This window comes from Odontomachus brunneus, unplaced genomic scaffold (assembly GCF_010583005.1).
Source record: "Odontomachus brunneus isolate Ranch 3 - 2012 unplaced genomic scaffold, Obru_v1 Obru_scaffold_063, whole genome shotgun sequence".
NCBI lineage: Eukaryota > Metazoa > Arthropoda > Insecta > Hymenoptera > Formicidae > Odontomachus > Odontomachus brunneus.
The window spans coordinates 1,199,065-1,219,907 of record NW_022639513.1 but is presented as its reverse complement, the minus strand read 5'-3'; the positions used below and the strand labels follow the sequence as shown (position 1 = coordinate 1,219,907).

Genomic DNA, 20,843 nt, shown 5'->3' with positions numbered 1-20,843 from the left:
GTACACCAATTTTAATCGAGTATATTTTACCATACAATTTAATCTAAGTAAAAAAAAAGGTTAAACTTTTATTAATATATAATTTCCTATTTTAATTTAATATTTAACTATGTTCTTACCGTTTTTTTAATAGCATTTTTTTAATCTTATAAGTTAACTTTAACCAATTAACTAATTGGGGTTTTTTGGCGATACTCGCACCAATGTTTCCTTTTAAAAGTTTCATACCTAAAAATTGCACTGTTCTCATAATTTGTTGTTTTCTCATATTTTTATCCTTCTTCTTGTACTCGCGCATTACTTGTAGAGAGGCAAATGTTTCTTGCAGCAATCTTTAATTATATTGCATAACTTTTCTGTAAAATGGAATAAATGGTTTATTACATATTGCTTGATCAATAAATACCCTTTCTAATTTAAAGAGATAACAAGAGATATAGATTATACCTTGTCTTATTGACCCAAACGCATCTTGTATGTCACAACGTACGTAATACAAGTGATGAGTGGACAATGTTTTCTTAAAAGTATAAATTTGTTGAATACAACCTTTAACAGTTGGAATTCCTTTCTCATTAATATATGTATGATACAGTTGTTGAAGAAATCTTTCTATTTCAAAAAATTATTTCTATTTCAAAGGATGTTTTTTCAAAATTACACCTAAAATAGCATACAACGTTTTTTTTAAATGACATGTATGTAATAATATTTAACTGATGACAAAAAAAATTTATATATGTATTTTGTTATAATTCTCAGTCCTGAAGAACTTGTAGTAAGTCTATTTACACCTAATTTATTATATTTTTTTATTTTCACTGGTTGTTGTAACAAAACATAACCATTATTTATTTTTTCATTTATAAATTTATGTTGTATTTGATACCATTCTTCTTTCATAATATACAACCATTTATTTCTCGATGGTATCAATACTATATATTTGTGCAGAATTTTTATAACGTATTGTGCAAAAAACCAATGCAACAATTTTAAAATGACAATCCACTTCTGTTTTATACTTTTTAGTGGATGCAACCACTCAATTTTGGAAATCTGTAAAGATAAACTGTTCTAGTAAGCATTAAATATTATAATTATTAAGTTGACTAGAAGAAAAAATATTCCTGGCGAGACCGAAACCATAATTTATGTTATATTTTCAAATACCATAATTTATGTTATATTTTCAAATAAACTTACATCGAGCTTTTCCAATAATGGATCTATGTTTAATGATCTTCCATTGGCGTTGCTACACCCTCGCGCAGTTATATATTGTTGTGAAGTTGAGACGGACAAACAATATCTGTGTTATTATTATAAGTCATTTATATAGAAAAATAAAGAATATATCTACATTCGAGCGAGTTATGTTAACGCGCTTGCGCACATTGATAATTAAAAACTATTTTCTTGAATGTAAAATCTTTTCGTGCGCAAACATAATAGTACCTGTTGATGCAAATGTAATTCGACTTCAACAGTAAGCACAGTTCGCCCACCGACAATTCTAAAAAGTTCTTAGTGCTGACGAGCATTAAGAAAAATTTCATAATTTTCGGAACCATTAGCTCCATCACAGTGGTGTTTCCGATCTTCTTCGCTTCCAGATACAACAGGAAGGCAGTATCCTCGGAAAAAAGTTCGTCGTTGTCAATGAATGCCCAGCATTGTTCTTCTAGTTCTTTGTAAACAGTATAAGACGTATATTTTAAAAGAATAACCGCATTAATACACCTCTTCCATGTACTTCTCACTTAAATGTACCTTGAAGTATTTAATTGAATAATTTTGCCTTTTTCAAAGATCGCAAAAATTTCACTACCGTTCGAAATGCAAATTTTAAGTACAAGATAAAACGCACACCTTTGATACCGAGATACTGTGAGGCCATAAAAATTTCTAAGATGTTATCTCTTCGTAATAACTGGTAACTTTCGTTCATTGAACTGATCATCCAGTCGTAAATTATAGAGAAGGCCTTAGAAGTCACGATGCTCTACATTCAACAAGTACAATGAAGCGGATTTGTATTTTTGTATCAATGGACAAATAGTATTTCTTTTATCGAGCAATTAAATACAAGTGAAATCTTACATCTGATAAATCAATATCCTTGCAATCATTCATCTCGTCGAAAAACGTGCTGTAACTTTGCAGAACGAGTAGATGACAGTAAAACTCGTCATTGTCGATTCGGATGACGCAATCGGCATTTCTTTAAGAGAGAGAGAGAGAGAGAGAGAGAGAGAGAGAGAGAGAGAGAGAGAGAGAGAGAAGAACGGAATAAATTAATGAAACCTGTTTGTGTATAATTTAATTTTCAACAGAATGATATATTAGTAAAATGTAACAAGACATTATATAAAATTAGCGTTCAAAACTCTGTTCTTACTTGTAGTTGGTGATACGCTTAGCTAATTCCCGATACAAATCTGTCTTTTCCGGGAGAATTATATTTTCCCAATTGATTGGTTGCTCGTTTGTCCTAGTCTAACCTAGTCCTAGTAAACCTAGTCTACTCACAGAGAAAAGGATAGTGAAGAAGTGAAAATAAGGGTGAGAATTATTTAATATTAATTAATAATTATTTTTACTTTAAAATCGCTACGTAAACTCTCTGTAGAATTTTCGACTGAAAAATGTGAATAAAACTAACGAGGCGAGTGGTACTTCATTCATCGATGGTAGCTGATGAGCCGTTGATTGAGCCGGCTGCTTCTCTGCCATTTCTGGTATAAATTTCGTACTCAGTTGAGTTGAGTTTTTTAAGTTGTAATTGGTTTCCACGTAAGGTAACTTCTTCTGTGCCTGATATTATAAGATTTTCGTACATTGTTCAAGTTATATTAAAGCCGAGGAATCTATGCTGTTCTCATTTGTAAAAAGCGAAATTGTCCAATATATTTGTGAAAGGCGAAGTTGTCCAAAAATATTTGTCCAATGCTCTTTCTAATATTATTCTACGCAAGACCATGCGTCTCATTAACACTTACATCACTTACGTAATTTTGCTGCGATTTTTCTGTCAACGAACGACCCTGACAACAACGTGACGATCTCGATGGCGGCTCGAGGAGATTCAATTGATCGTTCACCTCGTTCCTTAATGCTGGACGCGTGACTCGCGACTTCGACAAGACCGTGTCACTCTGGAAAAAATACAAAACCGTTGGTTATAAAATCTTCTCAGATTACACGTGCTTCGTGAAGCGGGATTATCGAGAGCATTACCTCGGATTTAGAAGGTCGAGTTCCGATGAGAAACACGAATTGTCCTCGGCGGTTGTGGAGCTATCGAACTGCCTCTGCGAACAGAATTAAGGAGCTTCAGAACAATGTGGTAAAGAACAATGTGATATAGTACATAATACATACAATATACTGACGAAAGTTACATCGGTTAATCGAAAAATCGCAGCAAGCTATTAGCGTACTGTTTACAAATAAGATCGAAAAATCATTACTCGCGTTTAAATCATTAATGCTTGACGTTTAAATCATTAACGCTTGATATGTTTTTTGTACAGCTACATTTACATCGTCATAACGCACCTCTTCGCATGTCACGTTCAAAGGATAACTCGCAGGACCGGCATAATAACGGCTCCTTCTTCGTCTTCATCATGTGATGTAAAAAAACGGTAAAAATATACATTGTATAAATGCTGTGACGCTTAAAACAAACTGGATATTTGTAAAAGTACGGCGTGTCCGTAAAAGCCCTGGAAACCTAACAGATGAAGGCAATTAACAAGAGAATGTCCAAAATTAGAAAGATCAAATCAGAAAGAGAGAGAATGCGTGCTGAAAATTTCTAAATCGAATCATTCGAACGTACAACGCACATCTCATACTCCTTTATCAACATTTTATATAACATTCCATTAAACAGTTTTACATAAATATACTTCTTGTTCACTTATCTAACGTGAACAAATATATAATGTAAATATATACTTATTGTTTATTTATCTAACATATAGAATATATCCTATAAATAAACTCGCTCAAAGTTCTTTTTTAAATTGTTTTATATTTCAAACACCAGGACGTTTACAAGAGTCGCTCACGTCTTTGTACCCAAAGAAAATCGCAATTTTCCACGGATATCAGAAGAGTACTAGCTGTGCATGTATTTGTAACAAATCGACGAACTTACTGCGAATGTCATTTTGACATAATGACAGCCAATTCCACATGCGTTCGTGCGAAGATAATATCCTTTCCGACGTGTGTAAGGAAACGAATGTCGACGTTACGCAGAACATCGGAGAAGTTCCCAAGCCGGGGGACGTTGAAACGTGATCGATCATATCTGAACATCGGCTGTAAAGCAAGCAATTGAAATAATTGCATTTAATGATGCCGATTGTAAGCCGATTCAAGAGGCTTGCAAAGGGAATCATTTAAAAGCAATTATTATTATGTTCGCGTAGCAAGCGTAGCAAGCGTAGCAAATCTAGCAAGGATGAAAGCTTCACGCAGTCTTCTACCAATGGTCTACTGATTTGCGCAAAATGCTCTTCGATGAACGCAACTATAGAATCAATAAAGTTCTTCTGTCGTGGATCGGCCAGTGGCCATATCAAACAAGCAGAAGAAACAGCGCTATTATTGTTATTATAGTGTTCTTAGCTGGTACACAAATTGTCGCCAAGGTAAGAGTATTTTTGGATATCACAAACGTGAAAATTGTTCGTGCATGAAATTACATAATCTATCTTTTTTTCTGTCTTAATCTCCTGCCTTAATATGTTATTTATAATTGTACATTTCAAGCATAGATATGCGGTTTGTTCTCCATTAAAGATATGGATGTCTTTATTGATTCCCTCTCACCACTGGTGGCCGACTTAGGCTGTGGAATCAAGTTCTTTATTTGCATATTAAAGACAACGCAGGTACGTGACGTTATCAAATTATCTAAATAATTCTTTTATAATAAGGTTTAATTACAGATAAAGGCGCTTTTCAATCAGATACGAGACGATAGGCAGACGTTATCGACGTGTGAAAACATCAATATTTTTGACAGTTACGCACGCAAGGGACGCAAATTTACAATTATCTACGGGGGTGAGCATAACAATTTTATAAACGACAAAAAGGTAAAGTTCTGAGAAAGGCCTCAAGAAGTAATTTACAAAATCATGTAGCATAGAAAAACAGTAAATTTACATAATATAATGTAATATAATTCTTGTAATAAAAATCATGGGAAATTTTTCTTGAAAAATCGCAGCGTTCAAGCTTGTTGGAAACAAAAAGAAACATTTAGATTTCTTTAGGTTTCGTTTACTTTGCGCTAATATTATTCATGTTGGTGCCGTTGCAACCGTTATTACTTGGCTCCTCGAATGATACTCGTCCGTTGTTACACGAAGTCAATTATTACATCGACATGGACAAGTATTACTTACCAATTTTGCTTCACGGATATATCATGGTCGCCATTATTGTGACCATAGGTGTTGCGACAGATACAATGTTTGTCATCATGGTGCAGCATGTTTGCGGACTGTTAACGATCATCAGGTGAGAACTCTCATTGGTTCTCCTGAAATACACCAAAATCTATTTATAGAATTTTCTTTTTCATAATTTTCAGCAAAAATATATTTTTTTATCGGATATTGGACGTGTTCTGAGACCAGTATCAATAATCATTACATGACATTTACTTCAAATGAGACACTCAGATTTGATTTTGGAGTTAGATGAGATTTTCAGCTAAATCGCGATTACAGATGTAATATTGTATATATTACATCTTTGTATATATATATATATATATATATATATATATATATATATATATATATGAATATTGTATATAATATATGATTTAAGTAAAAAAATTCAAATCTAATTTTAAATTCAGATTTAAGTATTTCATATAGGACAAGTCGAGTAACGACTATTGATATAGACCTGAGTGTCTTACGTAAGACAAATTTAAAATAATGATTATAAATACGTATTTATGCCGAACTAAAGTCGCAGTGTATTTGAAAACTATACTATTAAATAAAATATTTACCAAACTATGAAATAAACAAGAATGACAATCTTGTAGAATATGTATTTGATTGTTTCAGACAACAGGTGGATAACATAATAAAGGAGGAGAATCTAATGATGGATATCAATCCACCTGTTATGAACGATGAACCATATAAAAACATAATAAAGAGTATTCGCGCACATAAGAGAGCTTTAAGGTTTGCACTGCAACGTATACTGTAGTCGATTTTACCATTCTCTAGTCTTCAGTCATCTATCATTCTTCAGTCGTTCATGAAATATCTATTAGATTCATTTGAAAAACATATACATGTGTGCAAGCTGCTTTAAATGCATTGTATCAAATTCCTATATTTCTATAAGGTTTGCCAATCTCATGGAAGCCGTGTTTAACCCGATGTTTCTCGTCATGGCAGCTTGCAACGTACTCGTTGTAAGCATGACAGGCGTTACGGTATGTCTACTTCATTTATATTGTATTAAATAACAATATCTTTTTTTCTCATGCCATTTTTGTTCTCATCGAGTAACAAATGACTAATGTAAATATTGACTGTTTGAACACTTGTCTATCGTCCAGAAGAATCACAAGGTATTTTATAATTGAACAAAAAACGCGAGAAACGATAATAAACATAAAGAATGGACAACAAACAATAGGAATAATAATTATATAATTTTTTTATTTTTGGTTCTGTCGTACAATTAAATCTAGAAATGTTGAGAAAGTCAACATTTCTATATGAAGTCTAAGAAGATTTTGTAGTACAATATTTAAAATGTCAACCCTATTTAGGCAATGACAAACCTAGACAAGCCATCAGAATTTCTAAGACAAATGGCTTTTTTATGCGCCTTTTTAATGTACCTGTTCTTCGAGAGTTTTCAGGCACAGCAGCTGATCGACCACAGCATATACATTCACACTAGCTTGTACGTATAGACAAAAATTTTGTGATATTCTCATAAACATTTGGTGAATTTAATAATATAAATCGCGGTTTCTCTCACTCTCGTTTAAATTAAACTATCAAAAAAACAAAATTCTATTTAAACAAAAACTAACTTCGAATATATCACTTGAATGACATAATCACATCAATCTTTTTTCTTACAGAATAAATATGACATGGTATCGCACCTCATTCAAGACAAGAAAAATCTTTATTTTTATGCTGATGAGAACAGAAAAACCTTGCGTCTTAACAGCAGGAAAAATGTTCGTTATATCCATGGATACTTTTACTACGGTAAGATACGCGCGTCATGCAAATCGGAAAATATTCATTAAACAAGATTGCATATAACACGAAAAGTAAATAAAAATGATAATGTTCAACTTGTACTGATAACGGTACCTTATTTCAAAACTGATATCGACATTCGAATACACGATTTTAACATAAAACACTGCGATTTTAATATAGTTTATTTTATTTCAAGATCGTTCGCATGTCTATGTCCTATTTCACAATGCTGCGATCGATGCAATGATTAATTTGCTTCTCTACTTCGTAAATTGATGTATGGATCCTCCAGAAGACAATGACGACATAATTGTAGTATCTTTATTTTGAACTTCAACTTTTACACAGCCAGGAAGTTTTCGGTTTATACATTCCTTATTTTATTTTTCCTTCTATGTACGACATAATTATATATTAAATAAATATTTTCCGCCCTAAGTAATTAATTTTATTAAATTTAGTTGATTCTAGGTTGGTTTGTATCTTGTTAAATCTCACATTATAGTCTATAATTCCATTTCTTATAATTTCTAAAAACCTATAAAAAAATATTGACAGGTAAAATTTCTATATAATATGCAATTATAAGATTACTATAATATACAATTATAGGATTACTATAATATATAATTATAAGATTACTATAAAATTTAAATTTCTATATAATATACAATATAATATACAATTATAAGATTACTATAATATACAATTATAAGATTACTATAAAAATTTAATTCTTACTGTTCTGCATAATTTTTTTCCTTCGTGATATATAAAATATCGTCAACATATCTGCATACTAATCCATTATTATTAAACTGGGATAACAACTTATTAAACATATCTTGATAATATATATCAGAAAAAATTGACGACAATCGCAAACCTTGTGGTACACCAATTTTAATCGAGTATATTTTACCATACAATTTAATCTAAGTAAAAAAAAAGGTTAAACTTTTATTAATATATAATTTCCTATTTTAATTTAATATTTAACTATGTTCTTACCGTTTTTTTTAATAGCATTTTTTTAATCTTATAAGTTAACTTTAACCAATTAACTAATTGGGGTTTTTTGGCGATACTCGCACCAATGTTTCCTTTTAAAAGTTTCATATCTAAAAATTGCACTGTTCTCATAATTTGTTGTTTTCTCATATTCTTATCCTTCTTCTTGTACTCGCGCATTACAATGTAGAGTGGCAAATGTTTCTTGCAGCAATCTTTAATTATATTGCATAACTTTTCTGTAAAATGAAATAAATGGTTTATTACATATTTACTTGATCAATAAATATCCTTTCTAATTTAAAGAGATAACAAGAGATATAGATTATACCTTGTCTTATTGACCCAAACGCATCTTGTATGTCACAACGTACGTAATACAAGTGATGAGTGGACAATGTTTTTTTAAAATTATAAATTTGTTGAATACAACCTTTAACAGTTGGAATTCCTTTCTCATTAATATATGTATGATACAGTTGTTGAAGAAATCTTAAAATTATTTCTATTTCAAAGGATGTTTTTTCAAAATTACACCTAAAATAGCATACAATGTTTTTTTTTAAATGACATGTATGTAATAATATTTGACTGTTGACAAAAAAAATTTATATATGTACTTTGTTATAATTCTCAATCCTGAAGAACTTGTAGTAAGTCTATTTACACTTAATTTATTATATTTTTCATTTTTCACTGGTTTTTTTAACAAAATATAACCATTATTTATTTTTTCATTTATAAATTTATGTTGTATTTGATACCATTCTTCTTTCATAATAAATAACCATTTATTTCTCGATGGTATCAATACTATATATTTGTGCAGAATTTTTATAATGTATTGTGCAAAAAACCAATGCAACAATTTTAAAATGACAATCCACTTCTGTTTTATACTTTTTAGTGGATGCAACCACTCAATTTTGGAAATCTGTAAAGATAAACTGTTCTAGTAAGCATTAAATATTATAATTATTAAGTTGACTAGAAGAAAAAATATCCCTGGTGAGACCAAAACCATAATTTATGTTTTATTTTTAAATAAACTTACATCAAGCTTTTCCAATAATGGATCTATGTTTAGTAATCCTCCATTGGCATTTTTAAAAGTTCCCTTTTTATTTATTGCAAGGGATAGTTTATCCGATATCTGTATCTTTTTAGGATCGGTTTTTAGAAGGCAATATATACATTTTTTTACAGCTTTCAAATTTTGCCGTGTCCCAAACAATTGGAACGGAACATTCTGGTAAAGTACCAAACCAAAGAAAATTTTTAGTAAACATATACGTATTTGACCTTTATATTTCTGTTTTGTTGGCTTTTTATCTGCTTTTATTATATTTTTTAATTCATTACTATACTTAAATATATTATGTTGCCTTTTAAATTTTTCCAATATGGGTGAGACAATTGAAGCAATGTTAGCAAAATTAATGTTCTTCTCAATATTGTTGTCATATTTTCTGAGCCCAACATTTGTACTCATAATTTTATCGAATATATCTTTGCCAGTTTTTTCAAACTCTAAGATATGATATTTTGAAATTTTTGCTTTTGTAGAGGCCACATTTCTGAGTAGAGATCTAGATTCATACAATTTCACTATTGAATTATAAGATTCAATTGAAAAATATTTCAAATATTTTTTTGTTAATTCAATTTTTCTACGTTTTATATTTCTTTGATATTTCAACCTTTGAAATACATATTTCCTAAAAATAAAGCAAAAGAAAATAAACAAATCTTAATTGCTGCAACTATATTATTATTCTAATCTTAGACAGCACAAAATATGCCAGAGCCATCCTGAATATGTCCAGGATGTTTTGGGAAGCATTCTTTAACATGAGTATATACTTTCAGAATGTTTTGTGCTATCTGAAATTAGAAGAATATACAATTATGTTGAAAAAAATTTGCAAATATAGAGTCAATAATATACTTATTTTAATTATATGTGTGTTGCATGCATACATCTTATAAATACATATTATATTTAATAAATAACAGAAAAACTCATATTTAATAAATAACAGAAAAACCTTTTTTTCACAGGAGCCATCTTTGTTAAAAGATCTTCCTTGCTTTTTTCAATATGTTATTTCCTTGCTCAAGACTTATAAATGCTGCACAATACTACACTGACTACTACAACTATAACCGCATACAGCGGAACGAAGATTAAAAAGAATCAACAACAATTGGTGATGCGATATAGGTTTTACGTATACGTTTAAATTTTCTTCAACTTCTTGTCACCTAAGCACACAAGTACAAAATGCTTACGCCTAGCCAAGATTTGAAAATATACAAGATGCATTTTATTGGCTGCATATTACATTGAGATATTGAGATGATAAGCAGCCAATGAAATGGCTCAGTGTCAATCTAATTATGGTTTCTGCACGCAGCGAAGAAACATTTGCCGCGCAACAAATAGTGACACGTTAGCCAATAAACGTGTCGTTCTTCCACAAGAGCTACAAATTTATTGGCCTTTACTGAAAAACACGTAGTTAATAAATTATTTTTTATTCGTAATTGTACAGAGGTTATAATGTCATGTTACTTACTCCGTTAATGTTTTCTTTTTATCCTTATTCTTTTTATTCTTATATTCATAAAAATTCATGCTACTCTTCAATGTGTTCTACCTAGGTTATAGCATTGCAGTACAGCTAAAACGAACAGACTAAAGTAAAATTTGTTTGTAAGACATAACCTATACAAAACAAATCGCTGTAATGTGCCAATGTGATTCTTATCGATAATTTTTTTTTTAAGAATTGTTACGTTATTCATCTGTGAATATGTTGCGAAGAACGAGCAGTTTATTACCATCAATCACCGTGAGTATCATATTCGTGTGAAGAAATTATCAACAGAAATAAACTCACCGATCAGTTTTCTGTTTTTGTTTTAATGATGCACATGATACTTTCATCATAATTATCTTCTTCTTCTTCTTTCAGACTTATGGGTACAAAATAAGTAACAGATATTTAAATTTTGTACCGGTTGTAGTGGAGCAAAGTGGACGTGGTGAACGAGCATACGACATTTACTCGCGCTTACTGAAGGAACGCATTATTTGCCTTATGGGACCGGTAAGAGATAACTTTTTATATCGGACGTTAGTTCGTAATAACGTAATTGTAAAATCACTCACCTGTTTTTCTCATAGATTACAGATAATGTATCCTCTGTGGTAATTGCTCAACTTCTCTTTCTTCAATCAGAAAGTAGTAAAAATCCAATTCATATGTACATTAATTCGCCTGGTGGGAGTGTAACAGCGGGACTCGGAATTTACGACACCATGCAATACGTTCTCCCACCTGTAGCCACATGGTGCGTAGGTCAGGCATGTTCCATGGCCAGTCTGCTTTTGGCAGCTGGAGCCAAGGGCATGCGTCATTCCTTACCAAATGCCAGAATCATGACGCATCAACCATCAGGAGGAGTGCAAGGACAGGCTACAGATATTCAAATTCAAGCACTAGAAATTCTCAAATTGAAAAAACAGATCAATGGATTGTATGTCAAGCATACTGGACAGGATCTAGAAAAAATAGGTATATGTCTATGTTATGATTTCTACTGTGGTATGTGCACATAACTTTACACACTTCACATCTTCACAGAAAGCAGTATGGAAAGGGACAATTTTATGAGCCCAACACAAGCCAAGGAGTTTGGTTTAATAGACAAAGTGTTAGCACACCCTATGCAAGAGGAAACAGCAGAAGCAGAGATAGAAAAAACAAGCAATATGCCAACTCAGCTTTGATTGTGCTGGACGCGATAGGATATAGTATATACAGTTTTTATTTCTTTGAAGGATGTATAAAAAAGAGAAAACGTACGTATCAATATTTAATAATAATAAAATATTTATAAAACAATTATAAACTATGTCCTATTCAACTGTGTGTGCACTTGGGAGTAATATATTTACCCTTCTTTTTCAAATTGGTGTATGTGTAAGATACACTAACTTGTAACAGCAGTATAAATGGATATCAATATAATATGACCGTTTAATCTCTCTTGTCGCACTGTATCTTCAAAACTAGAGGCAAGCACAATATATCGCTAATGGCAAGTGAATAAAACTTGCAACATATAGAAAAAAAAAAACTTATGTTCATCCTAAAGTGTACCATCGTATGTTTTAAGGTCCGCCTCTGTTGAAGTTTCATAGCCCAATATTCTCTTTTGTATATATAAATTTCACGCGTGTTTAAAATTTACTAATTTAGTTTAGTATCTCTACATACCAGTAAAAACCAATGTATTACATTGCTTTTACCTACCCTGTTCGTATAACCGTCATCTTAAAATTCTGTCTATCATTCACGTTACGGCGAATGTAATACGCACATATTTTTGCACTTCGTTTCTTCTTTTATCCTAACTTCAAATGCAATTTTATCGCAATTACATTGACAGTTAAAAATTGTAAAAAATCGTACAAGATAAAGATAATGGAAGACAAAGCCTTGCTTTTTTCCGAAAAAAAGTATATATACACACGCATAATTTGATATGTAAATGCGAGTGTGTATAATATCTCATGATGGCAGTTTTATATACTTAGTTCTTCTATATAATATATCAAAACATCCCATTTAAGATCTATTATCACCAGAGAGGATTGCTTTACAAGAAAAAGCTCCATAAAAGAGAAACGCTTCATATTAAAAAAATAATAAAGGGACGGAATAGATTGTGTCATAAAGCTGAGCCTTAACTAGAATTAAGTAGATCTGCTCATAAGAATCGATCTTCGTGACATCCGAAGAGATAGTTCCCTTCAGAGTTATCGTCATCCCTCGGAAAACCAGTCTCATGCGTTGTTTGTTGCGACAATCACGTTAGATCTTCACTGCGGACAGACCTGCGCGTGTGCGAGCATCAATATGTCCTTCTTCTCTTTTGGAAATCTAAGCTCCCGGCCTGCTAATCGCGCGGTCTCGAGTTCGCGCTCAGCTAAGGCCAATTCCATCGCCACGACACCGCCGCCGCTTTCATGCTCCCTGGCTACCCAATCTAACGCCATTTGGCTACGCATATCGTCGTCTAACGCGCGGTGGCTGTAATGCGCGACCACTTCCTGCCTGCTGCACTGCCTTTCTCGCATCGCCTTTAAAGAGCCGTTCCAGTGAAGCAATTGAAAGACCGTCATTAACTCTTGAAACTCCAACATCGTTCTGCCGCGATTGCACTCTAGCATAAAACGAAAAGCGCCTATTCCCGTGTTCGGATCTTCCTTCTCATCGCCGCTGCCCTAGAAACATACGTGTGTTTGAGCAAACGTTCTCGTCGTATTTCTTATCGTATAGGAAATAAAGTAGACAAGTCCTTGTACTTTATTTACTTGCGCTTGGCTACCGACACCGTTCGACGTCGCCGTGGGTTTCGCAAAACTAGCCCTAGCTTCCGCAACAGCTTTCTCAATGAAATCATCGGTTATCTTTCTCGACGGATGTTCGTTGAATACAGAATTCATTAGTGCAATTTTCGCTGCCGATCTGCGCGCCTCCGCTTTAGTGGGGCAATTTTGAAAACTTCCAAAGCAAGATCCTCCAGGGAGCGTCACGTAACAGACGTAAGGCGGACTCGCACCAGGGACAGACTCATAAATGACTAATGCACCATTTCTTAATTCTGCCCCTCTGCTCTGCTTCATCTGCCAAAACTCTTGCAGTGCCTCCACGACATTCACTGTTTGTAAAAAGTAAATGATATAACTGTTCATTTGATAAACAAAATTCAGATAAAAAATTTCATTATACCTCTGCCGTAGCCTTGAGAATGTTTCGCAAAGCTGTTGACGACTGCGTCCACAGCTTCTCTTAGAACTTGCTTAGCACGGGCATCTACCAGTCCACCTGTGACCCCCATGTTTTCAGGAACACGAGATTTTGTCTTAACTGGCATCATGCCCTGCATTACCCCTCAGAAGTTTGCATTCATTTATTCTGAAAGTATACAGTATTCTTTTAATATATTAATTCTCAATTTGACAGTATAGAGAAACAACTTTTGCTATATAATGTTTCTCTATTAATAAATTTTAATAAACATTACATAACATATTAAACTACAAACATATCTATAAATGTTTGTCAATCATCTTGATAATCAGCAATAGCTAGATTAATAGAAAATGATGAAAGTATATAATATCTATTTAATATACTATTTTAATTGTCAAATTGACATGGAGAAGCAACTTTTGCTACATAATATTTCTTCACTATATAAAGAAGCACTATATAGCATGAATATACCTGCAAAAGTCGGTAGATAACATCGTGAAAGCAATTAGCGACAAGTAAATAATGGGAAAATGCGCGTCACTTGAGATTCGCGAATCGCAGAAACAGCAGAAAGATTCCAAGAATACAGAGCTTTTTTTCGCAACGAGTACAAGTCGCTGTCATCGTTAACACTCGCGAGTTGCATCGTCGTGCGTGCGTCGTCGGTGAGGACGCGACGCGTACTCACCGAGGAATTGGCGAGACAATGCTGTTGCGAGCACACCGTGTGGTATCTTCCTGGTGACCGTCGACGACGTTCCCTACGGCGGGGTGCCGGATGCTGCGGGACAACGACAGCGGCTGGACGACGGTGGCATCGGGCGTGAGAAGGAGCCCGGGAGGTCCGTCCGGCCGCGCGGAGACCCGGATGCCCAGGAATTCGCGTAAATTACTCTCCGATCGGTGCGCACCGCGTCGAGCGCCGCGGGATCAAATTGCAAGACACATATAACGCGTTTAATGGCCCCGGATCGCTGACGATTTCCAGAAAACCAGGGCCGTGCGCGGCTCACGGGGACCCTGCACCATCGCTCTCGCACCGCGTCCGTCAGTGGGTCCGTCTGTCCGTTCGCCTTCGGGTTTTTCACTTTGTCGCCGAGGCTTGCCAACCGAGCGTTAAGTACCCGTGTCTTTTTTTTCTTCTAACAGTGCCGTAGTTTAGCGGCCATCGGTGCTCCGGCGATTTGTTCGTTTGCAAGAGACTCGCCGTTGCAACATGGATATCTGATAAGAGCACGAGGAATCAATTGATCGAATAAATTAGCAATTGTTTACGTTGCTCAACAACTTGTAGGAAGCAGCGACACGATGCCGTCGTATGAGAGCATCACGACGATAGTTTACAATGCTTTAGTTTTCGACAGGTGCGTCGATATCGAAGATCCCAAATTCGGAGAAAGGCTTCTTTTTGTACAGAGTAACACAAGGTTTCTCTCGCTCTTATCCCTCGCATGTTAATCTCTCGTGTGCGTGCATTATTACACGCACACCAACCCGCACCTCGTGTGTGTGCACCTGTGCACATTAGCGCAGCAACTTGGATAATTTGCGAACTAGACGTCTTCAAGTTCCTGCGAAGGGACTTGACGATGAACGCGCCACACCGCGGTCGCTCTTGAAACTTCAATGTATCTGCAGATAAAACAGTTGTTCTGTATTACCACAGAGTTGAACTTAAAAAAAACTATTATTTCGTAGTTTTATTGATTACTAATGTATCAAAATGGCGACGTACGATAAGTGAAATGAAAAGAAGATTTTATGGCGAATTAATTTTTTGGCGAAGAATATTTTTATGGCAAATATTATAAATGTTCGCAGTATTGCAAGTATTTTAGTATTTATCCTTCTCTTTTTCCTAGCATAGTTTAACATTATATTAATATATATCTTGGTGTAATTAGAGTTGTAGTTCTATTTTTTGCAATGTTATACGATAATAAACCTACCTGCAACCATTTTTGTAACTTAGAGGATCCCACAATTGTAACATTACATCCTACCATTTATACATCACAGACATTTAATTACAATTAAATCCAATTGCAAGCATCGCCTTCTTTGTCTCATAATGTGACACAATCATTCCCGCGTAATAGCTGAATGTAACAACGCAAGAAACATTTAGATGGGTTGAAGTCAGGTGAACGATCAGCTTGTGGCAGAAAAGTATCGACGACTCATTGATTGGCGTAATCCTCATGTCAGGAATCCGATCCCAGATCAGAAGTGTCGGCGCTTTCAGTCATGCCCGCATTTCTGAAATTACGGCATCGCGATGCTCTTGAGTACATATGGCGGGACATTCCTTACCTGCGGGACAATCGCCCGCCACGGAAGCAGGAAGAGAACCGGCTTGGCGCGCGCCAAGCCCCCCGACGATTTACGCGCGCATGTTTCCCGCGTGACGGCGGCCGGCGGTGCAACCGTGTGCATAGCTGCGTGTTTGTATGTGTACGACGGATCAGCTGAGTGCCAGCTGTGCCGCGCATCTCGGCCAATCAGCAGCCGGCGTATTGGCGATCGCCGCTTCGACGTTCCCGCGAAACGCCGTGCGCTCGCAGACGCCAGTGTTCTCTTCGCGGGAAAGTTCACCGTCCGACAGCGCGCGTCTTCGCGTTCCGCGAGTGATACCTGCCGATCGTTCCACATATCGCGGACAGCTGGCTGCGAACGCGAGTATCCCATAAGGTTTCCCCGTCGTACGACGTGCATATAAACGTGAGGAAAATCGCGAGAGCGCGAACCGCCCGGCGGAAATACTGATGTGCGTGACGCGCGGCTGCACGATTCCGGCGGGCTTTGCTACCTTCTGTTCGCAACTCCCGGAGGACGACGTACCTCGCCCTGACAACGGGGAACGCATCTGCCTGCCCGGGCGACGTCAACAATCGCATTTTGGAGGATAAATACGGCGAAACGAGCTGATCCAACGCGACACTCCGTCGCAGGTGCATCGACCTCGCACTCACGTTTGGACACGTGGAAAAATCGCATTTGGCACACGGTGTAAGAGACGCCGAGGATCCGAGGATTCGCGACAACATTGTATACTATGAGAATCTCCAAAATTTGCCCCCTTCTTTGAGGTTATGTACCACTTATAGAGGGCGTCGCGACACGAACAGGGGTTGGTCACCGTTTCGCGCGCTAGTCTCCCGCGCTTCGAGATCCACGTCCCTTATTTTCGGGGGATTATTGCGATTTTTCGGCTCGCATGCATCGCGACGCAACTTGCAAAAGAGCCAGATGAATTTCCCGAATGTCCGAATCGTCCACGGCCGGAATTTCTGAGTCGAAACATCGAATCAAAAGCAGCCAAGTGGACGTGCGTTAATGGCGATCGAGTGCGCGTAGGCTTCGTGTGGTCCTTCACTTTTCGGCGTTTCCCTGGGGAAATTATCGCAGCTGGATCGAGAAAAACACGTGGACGTCGGTTCCAAAGGTCTCCGGTGTCGGGGACGCGTGGAAAAAAATTATTCCAACGTCAAATATTTTTCGTACACGTTGGCAATTTCGCGTCAAGATGCCACAGTCTAGGTGAGTAATCGATGTTCCGTTCAGCGTTGAAATTCAGATATATCTCTCTTGCTTGGCACCTGAGGAATTCAGCGTACAATGAAATCGATTCGGCGCTCATCATTTGATCGATTAGAGATACATCTATCCCATTCGCGCTCGAACTTTGCGCCTATAACCTTTTTCACTGGCATGCATTCTTTCTCGGGACATTAGCAGATTTGTCTCTGTAATATAACGATTTATCATTCAGTGGCTCGTCAAATAGCGCTATTCAACGTATAAATCCGTAAGCCAATAGTATCTTGATCATAAACAATTTTTCACATTTGCTACATTCTCATGTGTTCGTTGGAAACCTTACCTGTTTCCTGTTGCGGTAGATGCTTGTCTCACCTGCTTTGTATGAAACGCCACAGTTGAGCAGCTTTGAAATATTGTGTAGTCGAGTAAATCTTCCTTTAATTGTTCAGTTTACAGGAGAAGAAGTCATCACAAACCTATCTTCAAGGAGGCAAGGCACAATCTTTAAAACGCAAAAGACGTACGACAGAACTCTCAGAAGATTCTGAAAACATATATCCCCCTAATAAAGTACCATCGTTGTCTCATGCTCCTTATACTGAATCCTGCCACAGCACACAATCAGTTGACAGTGCATGTACTCCTCAACATCAGACGTCTCCACTGAAGGAGCAGCAGGAGCCAGCTACGTGGTCAGAGTTAAGAACTGCAACTTGTTTCTTAACACCATCAGCCTCCAATAGTTCATCCAGTAGACCTAGTCCATTACCATCCATTCCATGGGCCGATGGCTCTCAAGTATGGTCTCACATGTGCCTCGGGGACCAGAAGACTCTAGTTCAAAGGGACCCACAGATGTTCCAGAGGCATCCAACACTGCAGCCAAAGATGAGAGCAATCTTACTGGATTGGCTGATCGAAGTTTGCGAAGTGTATAAATTACATAGGGAAACTTATTATCTCGCTATGGACTATATTGACAGATTCCTGTCCATACATCTCAATGTACCTAAAAATCAGCTACAACTCATAGGCATAACTTGCCTTTTCATTGCGTCCAAGGTATGTAAATTATCGTAAGTTAAATTGCAATGCAACGTACATGAGTATGTCTATGTTGAATGAGAATAGTTACAAGATATTTGAATTGTAGGTTGAAGAAATATATCCACCCAAAATCGCGGAATTCGCGTACGTAACTGACGGAGCCTGTACAGAGGAAGAAATTCTGGGAGAAGAGTTAGTTATCCTGAAAGGTCTTGGGTGGAATCTATCTCCGATCACTGCTCCGGGATGGCTCAACATCTACATGCAAATTGAATCGGGCGATTGGTCCAGGCCGAATACCTTCATATATCCACAATACGGTGGACTACAGTACTGTCAAGCGGCTCAACTGTTAGATCTGGCAACATTAGACGAAAGTAGTTTGAAGTTCCCTTACAGTCACATAGCCGCGGCGGCAATTTACCACACCCAAGGAAGGGAATGTGCGTTGAGAGTATCCCGATTGTCATGGGAACAGCTCGCTCCTTGTGTCAAATGGCTCGCAGCGTTCGCTACTACTCTCGCGGAGGAGGACGGCGAGTCTCTTTTGAGGTCTGCGATCATGTCCACGGAATCGCTTTCGGGATCCGGATTGAGGGCCACTGTACCTAATATAGTTGTGGACGAGTCGCATCGCATACAGACTCACGTGGTCGATCTGAAGATGCTTGAAAAGGCGCAACAACGATTAGTCGGAGAAATCCCTTGCGGCTATGTGAACGATTCGGAAACGAATATCGAGTCCGGTAGACAAAGTCCGAACGAGAGCGGGCTTTTGACTCCACCGTCCAGTAGTCAGAAAAATTCTCCAGTTCCGTCGCCGTGCCCCACGCCACAATTGCACCCTTATACGTAATTTAATATTTGCGGACACGTAATAACATACGATAAATTGTTATTTACTACCCATTCGTGAATTATAACTTTGTAATCACGAGAATGCTTATCTCTCTTCTTTAACGGGAGTGTGATTCAAGTACTCTGGAAAATGCAAATATGTGAGCCTTTTACATTAATATATATATATATATAAATTAAATAATAATTTTTATATATATTATTTTCGATAATTGCTTAGTTTACACCGAGAGGACTAAGCGCGGACTGACCTATACTGTGACCAATCGCAGTGTATTTTTACAAGAATAATCTGCCATTGGTCACAATATAGGTCAATCCACGTTTATTCCTCTCGGTGTAAACTAAGCAAATATGTTCATGTTATCGTAAATTATACGACGTTTCCTAGTTGCAGACGATCGAAACATAGTAATAGTAAAACAGGATGTTAAATAGTTTTTTAACGTGCACGGGACATAATGCAGAATTAATGCGACATCACGTATTTTATTACAAATGGTCAAGATAGTGCTTCGTGTGTCAAAGCATTTATGAACTTAAGATAGTAAACTTAAATAGAAGCCGTGATTACATGGTTAGCTTCTGTGATTAAGATCATCTTAGAATTGCTATCTTGGAGATGCGTAAACGTGAGAAAAAAATAATGTTAGTGCCTGCAATAGAAGTGTCCTTAACAAATTATTTCTACCTGATTTTAAGGGGGAAAGATATAAAAAAAACATTGTGAATAGTATTCTTTATATAACACGCTTTATTATAATGCAATTTATTGCGACGGCGCATTACCGAATTGGATGAATGTATTTTTATGTATATGTATATTGTAAAATTCTATATTAAAAAGAAAAAAAAAATATTCGTATTCTTAAATTGAGAGTGAATGGCGAAGGATGTATGATAGGATTGAGTGCGATAGTAAAATAATAATAATAATAAAAAAAGATGAAGCAAGACTAATAATCTTTAACGAGTTAAGCATTATAAAATTTTGTGGTGAATTTGCATTGTCCAGTATGTAATAATGTGGCGGTTTATACATATTTGTATGAGGAGTTTGACAATAAACATTTGTAAACTTACAACACTGAAAAGGATTGTTACCTTCGAAAACCCGTCCAGGATGACTTCGTTTGATCCATTAAATGATTAGAATCGATTATGTCAAAAAAGAATAAGATGCAAGAAAGATACAGAAAAATGAAACGAAGGAGGAAACTATATCTTCTGAAAGCGAATTTTCGCGCGCTTCTGCCGCATATTAACGATTCAA

The 20,843-nt window shown here is 36.0% G+C and overlaps 6 protein-coding genes and 1 long non-coding RNA gene across 12 annotated transcripts; 3 read left to right on the top strand and 4 right to left on the bottom strand.

The window, feature by feature from the left end:
- Nucleotides 1-711: 711 nt before the first annotated feature.
- LOC116846282 lies at nt 712-2,202 on the bottom strand (the record flags this gene model as incomplete). The annotated part of the gene is made up of 5 exons (XM_032819925.1): nt 712-1,059; nt 1,207-1,312; nt 1,459-1,690; nt 1,873-2,005; nt 2,104-2,202. Coding segments are annotated over 5 exons (918 nt in total), but the record flags the coding sequence as incomplete, so codon positions are not given.
- Nucleotides 2,203-2,205: 3 nt separating this feature from the next.
- LOC116846395 lies at nt 2,206-5,568 on the bottom strand. The gene is made up of 7 exons (XR_004378469.1): nt 5,430-5,568; nt 3,562-4,335; nt 3,241-3,314; nt 3,003-3,158; nt 2,666-2,817; nt 2,402-2,524; nt 2,206-2,224 (listed from the first exon to the last, which is right to left on the bottom strand). It is a non-coding gene; the product is annotated as an uncharacterized LOC116846395 (long non-coding RNA).
- LOC116846392 (odorant receptor 4-like) lies at nt 3,843-7,626 on the top strand. 2 transcript variants are annotated; one of them, XM_032820139.1, is made up of 10 exons: nt 3,843-3,954; nt 4,058-4,667; nt 4,794-4,910; nt 4,968-5,085; nt 5,298-5,544; nt 6,108-6,230; nt 6,397-6,487; nt 6,923-6,966; nt 7,151-7,283; nt 7,477-7,626. In XM_032820139.1, exons 2-10 carry the CDS (start codon nt 4,527-4,529, stop codon nt 7,525-7,527), a joined length of 1,065 nt encoding a protein of 354 aa, XP_032676030.1. In that variant the 5' UTR covers nt 3,843-3,954; nt 4,058-4,526; the 3' UTR covers nt 7,528-7,626. The 2 variants fall into 2 exon arrangements, with proteins under 2 accessions (XP_032676030.1, XP_032676032.1); XM_032820141.1 differs by lacking the exon at nt 3,843-3,954 and having other exon boundaries at nt 4,520-4,667; nt 4,789-4,910.
- LOC116846388 (telomerase reverse transcriptase-like) lies at nt 7,588-11,364 on the bottom strand. Of its 2 annotated transcripts, XM_032820135.1 has the most exons (10): nt 11,195-11,364; nt 10,871-10,975; nt 10,637-10,798; nt 10,340-10,556; nt 9,346-10,009; nt 8,912-9,225; nt 8,623-8,828; nt 8,292-8,530; nt 8,022-8,215; nt 7,588-7,818 (listed from the first exon to the last, which is right to left on the bottom strand). In XM_032820135.1, exons 4-10 carry the CDS (start codon nt 10,357-10,359, stop codon nt 7,695-7,697), a joined length of 1,761 nt encoding a protein of 586 aa, XP_032676026.1. In that variant the 5' UTR covers nt 10,360-10,556; nt 10,637-10,798; nt 10,871-10,975; nt 11,195-11,364; the 3' UTR covers nt 7,588-7,694. The 2 variants fall into 2 exon arrangements, with proteins under 2 accessions (XP_032676026.1, XP_032676027.1); XM_032820136.1 differs by lacking the exons at nt 10,340-10,556; nt 10,637-10,798; nt 10,871-10,975; nt 11,195-11,364 and having other exon boundaries at nt 9,346-10,295.
- On the top strand, nt 10,844-12,202 carry LOC116846394 (ATP-dependent Clp protease proteolytic subunit, mitochondrial). 3 transcript variants are annotated; one of them, XM_032820145.1, is made up of 5 exons: nt 10,844-10,994; nt 11,082-11,146; nt 11,270-11,404; nt 11,482-11,872; nt 11,942-12,202. In XM_032820145.1, the coding sequence occupies exons 2-5, from the start codon at nt 11,108-11,110 to the stop codon at nt 12,085-12,087; spliced, it is 711 nt and encodes a 236-aa protein (XP_032676036.1). In that variant the 5' UTR covers nt 10,844-10,994; nt 11,082-11,107; the 3' UTR covers nt 12,088-12,202. The 3 variants fall into 3 exon arrangements, with proteins under 3 accessions (XP_032676036.1, XP_032676037.1, XP_032676035.1); XM_032820146.1 differs by having other exon boundaries at nt 10,856-11,007; XM_032820144.1 differs by lacking the exon at nt 10,844-10,994 and having other exon boundaries at nt 10,995-11,146.
- LOC116846393 (protein limb expression 1 homolog) lies at nt 12,161-15,639 on the bottom strand. Of its 2 annotated transcripts, none has more exons than XM_032820142.1 (4): nt 14,811-15,639; nt 14,096-14,281; nt 13,669-14,024; nt 12,161-13,587 (listed from the first exon to the last, which is right to left on the bottom strand). In XM_032820142.1, the coding sequence occupies exons 2-4, from the start codon at nt 14,250-14,252 to the stop codon at nt 13,183-13,185; spliced, it is 918 nt and encodes a 305-aa protein (XP_032676033.1). In that variant the 5' UTR covers nt 14,253-14,281; nt 14,811-15,639; the 3' UTR covers nt 12,161-13,182. The 2 variants fall into 2 exon arrangements, with proteins under 2 accessions (XP_032676033.1, XP_032676034.1); XM_032820143.1 differs by having other exon boundaries at nt 13,678-14,024; nt 14,811-15,637.
- Nucleotides 15,640-16,659: 1,020 nt separating this feature from the next.
- On the top strand, nt 16,660-20,404 carry LOC116846390 (G1/S-specific cyclin-E1). The gene is made up of 3 exons (XM_032820137.1): nt 16,660-17,662; nt 18,115-18,727; nt 18,819-20,404. The coding sequence occupies exons 1-3, from the start codon at nt 17,649-17,651 to the stop codon at nt 19,566-19,568; spliced, it is 1,377 nt and encodes a 458-aa protein (XP_032676028.1). The 5' UTR covers nt 16,660-17,648; the 3' UTR covers nt 19,569-20,404.
- The last annotated feature ends 439 nt before the right edge of the window (nt 20,405-20,843 follow it).